Source organism: Empidonax traillii, unplaced genomic scaffold (assembly GCF_003031625.1).
Source record: "Empidonax traillii isolate 1590-97213 ecotype Southwest subspecies unplaced genomic scaffold, ASM303162v1 scaffold2555:size21778, whole genome shotgun sequence".
In the NCBI taxonomy this organism is placed as follows: Eukaryota; Metazoa; Chordata; class Aves; order Passeriformes; family Tyrannidae; genus Empidonax; species Empidonax traillii.
In genome coordinates, this window is record NW_020957748.1 from 15,338 (window position 1) to 21,778 (window position 6,441).

Genomic DNA, 6,441 nt, shown 5'->3' on the forward strand with positions numbered 1-6,441 from the left:
GCTTAGGCAGGATGGACCCGTCCCATGAATCCAAGCCCCCCATAACACACTAACTCCCCCTGCATGTCTGCTCTCCTCGGGGTGGGGATGGGGGTGTGGAGAAGGACCCTCCCCGAGAGGGGAATGCAGGGTTAAGGATCTGGCCCCCCTTACGTGCTGCCAAGCCCCACAGCTCCCACTGGAGCTGTTGGCTCTGCCGGCTCCCACAGCAACTGGGAGGGCCTGATCCTGCCCCGTGCTGACCCTCTTTAGGTGGGGAAGGGGAGGTCAGTGAGAGCTGGGTCCCCGCTGGGGTGCCAGGACTCCAGCCCCACCGTGGGGCATCTCTGCCTGCCATGGGGCCAGGACAGGGCAGTAATATCCCACTTTCTTTCTGCCCACAGAAGGGACAAACTCTTTCCCTGAGGCTGCAGGAAAATACCAAGCCCAAGAGCCCGAGGAGAATCTCCTCCAGGAGATTGTCACAGTGGCAGAAAAGCTGGAGGAGCTGCAGCTGCCCAGAGCACCAGTGGAGCTTGAGTCGCGAGGGGCTATTTACGCCGTCCCTTTCTTTGAGGACGCTGAGCTGGAAAAGCCGAGCCCGCCCCCTGAAGACACACCAGGGCCAGGGGCCCGGCACCCCCCACTAGATACCTCCGTGTCCTCAGGTCACCCCACCCCTGCCTCCCCTTTCCCCACGGCCCCAGCCATCCCCGAGGCAGGTGTCCCACTTAGCTGTGGTGCAAAGCTGGGGAGCCCCTGCCCTGCGGAGGAGGACGGGGGGACAGGGACACGGACTGTCCCACACAGCTTGAGCAGCTGCTGTGGCCGTGCCAGGGCTGGGACACAGAGATGAACAGCAGGCACAGAGGCACCGGGATCGCAAGGGGAGGTTGGAGGCACTCGTGGGTGCCCAGGTCACCCCTGCTGTCCCCGTCCCTCCAGCGGAGGGAGCCCCCGTGGCCGCTGCACTGGTGTCTTGGTGTAGGGCTGTGCACTGGCGTGGGGACACCCGTTGTGTCCCTCCCTCAGCCAGGGTCCAGCGGGCAGGGTCGGTGCTGGACCGTAGCTTAGCAGAGGAAGAAGCTGGACAGGGGCGCTGGCAGCTGGAGGGAAAGGAGGCCAGGCACAGCGGTGAGGGGCTGAGCATGGCCCCTGCCACAGGGAACCCAGGGCTGTGGCCAAACCAGAGCTGTCAGCCGTGCCGGTTCAGAGGAGAGAGTGTCACGCTGGCTCGGGGCCACTTCCATCTCCCCGCGCACCTTTGTGCTGGCATCTCCCCCCCACCTCGGCTCTGCCCACCGGGGGAGGATCGGCAGCGCTGGCAGGAGATGCCGGAGCCCGCGGCCCCTTGATCTGGCTCTGGCGTCTCACTGCCTTTCTGCCTTGCCCTTTGCAGAGGAAGAAGAGGGAGCAGCGCCGGGCAGGGGCCCTGGCAGCACATCGGCAGAGAGCCCGGGCGGAGGGCGAGACCCCAGCCTGGAGCCGGACGGAGCCCCCGGCACAGAGACACTCTCCATGGCCCCTCGGCTGGGCGCAGAGGGACCCACCGATGCCCCAGCAGGTGACACGGAGCCTCCCGAGGGCTTTCCCCGGCCGCCCAGCCCTGCCGCCCCCACACACCGCCCCGGCCGCCCGCGGGACTCCATGGGGCGGCCGGCCCACACTGCCAGCCCCGGGGCACCTGGGCACCGCGTGCCATCGCCAACCAGTGCCGCTTCTGCCACCTCGACAGAGCGCCGAGAGCCTGCTGGGACCTCGCGGCGCGGCCACAAGCCCGGCGGGACGAGAAGCTCCGTCCCCGCCGCCGAAGACGCCGAGCTCTCCGGAGACGTGGTCGAAAGCCCCGGGGCTTCCCCGCTGCCCGCTGCGCCCTCGCAGCCGCAGGAGGAGGGAGAGGAGCTGTCGGGGGCCCCGTGGTTCCCCTCACCCGCGGCCCCGGGGGACGAGAGCACCGTCCCCGCAGCAGAGGCGACGGCGGTGCCTGGAGGCAGCCGCGCACCAGCCCTGGAAGGAGAGGAGGCTGTGCCGCGACCCCCGGGCGCTGACCGAGGGATGCCTGCTGCACCTTCCGAGGAGGAGGAGGAGGAGGAGGAGGAAGAGCAACCTGCTCCCTCCGTTGCAACCGTGGAGGGTTTCCTTGCAGCCGTTCCTGGAGAACCAGGTGGGACCCGCAGGGATGGCCTCACCTCTCCCCGTACCGGCAGCTCTGGGGTGACCCTGGCGGGGACCCCGTTGGGGGACCCGGCCCCCAGCACGGTTGTGCCCCTGCCCGCCCTCCCCACGGAGCGGGCCAGCGTCGGGGCAGGCGCCAGCTCGGCCGGGGGTCCCCGCCGTGCCGCCCTCGCCCTCGGGGCAGCCCTCTTGGCTGCTTTTTGGCAATAGAGAAAACCAACACCTTTCCTTCACGCTGTGCTTCCCTCTGTCTGTCCGTCCGTCTGTCTCTCCTCTCTCTCTCTCTCTCTCTCTCTCTCCTCCTCAGCTGGGTAAGGGAAGGTTACAGGTCCGGAGAAGCACATATTTGTCAAACAAATTGGTCCGAGCTCTGCATGCACTTAAAAATCTCTTCTACTTCTGTGAAGTGTTTTAATGACTGTTTCCATGAAAAAGCCCAATAAGCAAAAGGCGGCCCCAGCCCCTGCTCTGACTAACCGTGGTACTAATAAAGGGAATTAAAAGCTTTCTAGAACAAGCATCTCGGCGAGCTCTTCCCTTCGTCCTTGCGCCTGCTGCCCACGCGCCCCTCCCACTGACGAACTAATCCCCCACCCTCTGGCTCCGTGAGTCCCTGGGAGTGGGGTGGATGGGACCCCTTCCCCCCCGTGAGGCCTGAGGGGGTATGGCTGCTTTGCACGCTCCATGTACCCCCCCCCCGGGGCTGGGTCACGCCACGCTGCCCCGGGAGGAGGGGCAAGGGCTGCATGGCATGAGCAGAGGGAAACAGGGGCACCGAGGGGTCGTGGGGTGCAGAGACCCACCAAAAAAAACCCTGCCTTGGGCAGCCTTTGGTGGCCAAGCACCCCAGAACTGCTGCAGTCCCCCCAGGGAGCGGCTTCCCCCTCACCCCAGCCCTGGTCCCCCCACGGGAGGGCTGAGATGGGTGAGTGGTGGGCGAATGAACTGCTGCAGGTGGGTGTCACCCACCCAGACCCATCCTCTGTCCCAGCCCCAGTGCAGTGCACAGCAGCCAAGGCCCTACCCCCCTGCTCCCTGCAAGGGCAGCTGCAGCAGAGGGGACCGTGTGAGGTCCCTTCCCCCCTGCTCTGGCAGTGCCCTGCCCCGTCCCGTGGAACGAGGGAGGCTCCCTGGAGGGTGGCCAGACCTTGTGGGGTGGTTGCCCTTGCCCTGGCAAGGAGAGATGCCCAGGAAGAGCCACCCATGTGATGTTAGGGCCCTAAATTTCCCATCCCTCTCCGTTCCCCGGTCTGCTTGGGACGAGCTGGACGTCCCGGGTGAGCTGCTGGCACCTTGTGTGGCGGTGATGGTGCCTGGGGGCGGGTGAGGGTGACAGCATCACCCTTCTCCCGTCTCCACCGCGCCAAGGACCGTGAAATGGGGCGTCATTAGGATGAAGGGGATCAAGGACTTCCAGTCCTCGCTCTGTGCTGGCACTGGCACCTTCATCACACCCTGAGCTGGGCTGGGAGCACACAGAGTGCTCCGGTGCATTAATGACCGTAACGGGCTGCTGGGGACACACTGGCTGAGTTATCAGCCCTGGCTAGGCTGAAGGTGACACCAGAGGGACAGGCGTGTGGCTCACCTCGCTGGCCAGGTTGAGGACGTGCGGCCAGGACGTGCCCAAGGGTTTATCCTTGGCGTGGTCCCCTCCCAAAATACAACTGCTGCGTCACCCCAGGGGAAAGCGGGAGCTGTGCCCGGGCAGCAGGAGCGGGCCAGGGGCTGGCACAGCAGCCAGACCACTGATATGGAGGATGAGAGCATCCAGCTCATGACTCTGTGCCCTGAGGGGAGGTCAAAGCCCCAAGTCTGGTCAGCTCTGGGCAGGGGCAGCTGAGCTGGGTCCGTCCCATGGACAAAGGGCAGTGTGGGACAGTTCTGGGGACATCACCATGCACCCAAGTCCTTCATCTGCTCCACCTTTGGTGGCCCCAGGGGCCGGCTCAAAGACCTGGTGGCTGTGGGACACTGCAGGGACAAGGCTCTGGCGATGCTGGGCACTGACAAGGTCCCTGAGCCCCCGCGGTGAGGACGGCTGCATGTGCCTTGCAGGTGGCTGCATCCCCAACCCCTGCCTGAACGGAGGGACCTGCATAGAGGACGACACCCACCTCACCTGCCTGTGCCTGCCTGGCTACGGAGGCAGCAGCTGTGAAAGACGTGAGTCCCCCAGGGCCACACCAGGTCACCCCTGTCCAGGTCCTGCTGCCATCCCAGCTGCTGAACCAGCGGCTCAGGAGAAGTAAAAATGGGGAGATCAGGAGTCTGGGGTGAGTTGGGATCCATCACCCTGACCCTCTGCTCTCTCCCTCCTTGCTCCCCGGCTGGGGCACAGCGCTGAGGAGGTGCAGCCCTGGCTGGGACAGCTTCCAGGGAGCCTGTTACAAGCACTTCTCCACCCGGCGGAGCTGGGAGGATGCAGAGACCCAGTGCAGACATTACGGGGGACACCTGGCCACCATCCTGACCCCTGAAGAGCAGGACTTCATTAACGGTACGTGACATCACCCCAGACCCTGCTGCACCCCCCTGGATCCGCTGCTCCACGACCCTCAGTGCTGGCCTGCAAGTTTGGAACGTTGAGATGAAAAAGGAGCCAAGAGCTGAGGCACAGCCTGGGCCTTTCAGAGCTGATGGGGGGGTGGATGCACAGGTAGATAGGTACATGGATAGATATGGGAGCAGACTGGCTCAGTCTGGGGCCCCTCATGACAAGAAAGGCATTGAGGGGCTGCAGTGGGACCACAGAAGGGGAACAGAGCTGGGGAAGGGTCTGGAGCACCAGGAGCAGCTGCAGGAGCTGGGAGGGCTCAGCCTGGAGTAAAGGAGGTTCAGGGGGGACCTTCTCACTCTCTCCAACTCCCTGACAGGAGGGGGGAGCTGGGTGGGGGTCGGGCTCCTCTCCCAGAGAACAACAGGACCAGAGGAAATGGCTTCAATTGCACCAGGAGAGGTTTAGGTTGGATATTGGGAAACCTTCTTCACGGAAGGCTGGTTGGGCACTGGCACAGGCTGCCGCACTCTGCAGGGATTTAACAGGCATGTGGATGTGGCACTTGGGGACATGGGTTAGTGGTGGCCTTGGCAGTGCTGGGGAATGGTCAGACTTGGTGGTCTTGGAGAGCTTTTCCAACCTAAACAATTCCATGACCCAGTGAGAAGTGGACAGACCGGCAGAGGGTTGGACATGTGCAAGTAAATTTGAAGGCAAAACAACCTGTCAGAAAGCAGCTGTGGAGGGACAGGGGGGAAGTCAGGGGGAGACAGATCAGGGACAAGAATGGTGGGGATAGGACAGAGAGCAAGGAGGCCTGGAGGGACTTGAGGGTGAAGGACAAGAGGGACAGGGAGAGAACTCACAGGGAGCTGCAGGGACAGGTGGGGACAGGTATGGACAGGAAAGGAGCTTGCAGGGCCAGGCAAGGACTGGCCAGACCAGAAAAGGGACCGGCAGAGCCAGGTGGGGACCTGCAGGGACAGGCAAGGGCAGGCAGAGAGCTGCAGGGACAGGTAGTGACAGGCAGAGCCAGGTGGGGACCTGCAGGGCCGGGTGGGGACAGGCAGGGACCTGCAAAGACATGTGGGAACCTGCAGGAACAGAAAGCGACCGGCAGGGACAGGCGGGTACCGGCAGGGACATGTGGGGACAGGCAGGGACCGGCGGGGTCCCGGGTCAATGCCGCCCTCTCCCGGCCAGCCCAGTCCCTCAGCTCCGGGCTACGGGCCGGGGAGGGTCCCGCTGTGTCCCTTTCGGGGCTCCCCTTGTCCCCAGATCTCCCATCCCCCTCCTACTGCAAGGCGAGAGACACCTCTGCTTCCCCGCACTCATCCCCAGACCCCAAATCTCCCCCGAATTCAGCCTCCAGCACCCTTCAGCCCCCTCCTGCCAGGTGGTGCTGGGCTGCCTGGGTGTGTTCCCGCCTCCAACACAGCTCCTGCCCCCCAGACCAGTACAGGGAATACCAGTGGATCGGCTTGAACGACCGGACCATCGAGGGGGATTTCCAGTGGTCTGACGGGAGCCCTTTGGTAAGTCAAGCTTGGTAAGCCCTTATATGCCCTTGTGTCCCCTCACCCCGCCTGGCAGCTTGTCACCCTTCTCCTGCACTGGGGTCCAACCCTGGGGCCAGGATTTGAAACCCCTCAGCAGGGCTGAGAATCCTCAGGGGAGCCAGACCCCGGGATTTGGGGTGCCGAGGCCACGCCAAGGGGCGTGGAGGTGTCACCTCGTTCCTGGTGGGGATGTCACAGCCAGGAGGCTGCAGACGGGTGTGTGCTGGC

General features: G+C 64.4%; 1 protein-coding gene across 1 annotated transcript in view; it reads left to right on the forward strand.

The window, feature by feature from the left end:
* Positions 1-6,317, forward strand: part of LOC114072048 (brevican core protein-like) — a 13,359-nt gene extending 7,042 nt beyond the window's left edge. Inside the window, exons 7-12 of the mRNA XM_027909964.1 lie at positions 384-647; positions 1,379-1,543; positions 1,715-2,143; positions 4,213-4,320; positions 4,496-4,654; positions 6,107-6,317. Coding sequence (XP_027765765.1) covers positions 384-647; positions 1,379-1,543; positions 1,715-2,143; positions 4,213-4,320; positions 4,496-4,654; positions 6,107-6,207 — 1,226 coding nt within the window. The 3' untranslated portion in view covers positions 6,208-6,317. The remainder of the gene's footprint in view (positions 1-383; positions 648-1,378; positions 1,544-1,714; positions 2,144-4,212; positions 4,321-4,495; positions 4,655-6,106) is intronic.
* The last annotated feature ends 124 nt before the right edge of the window (positions 6,318-6,441 follow it).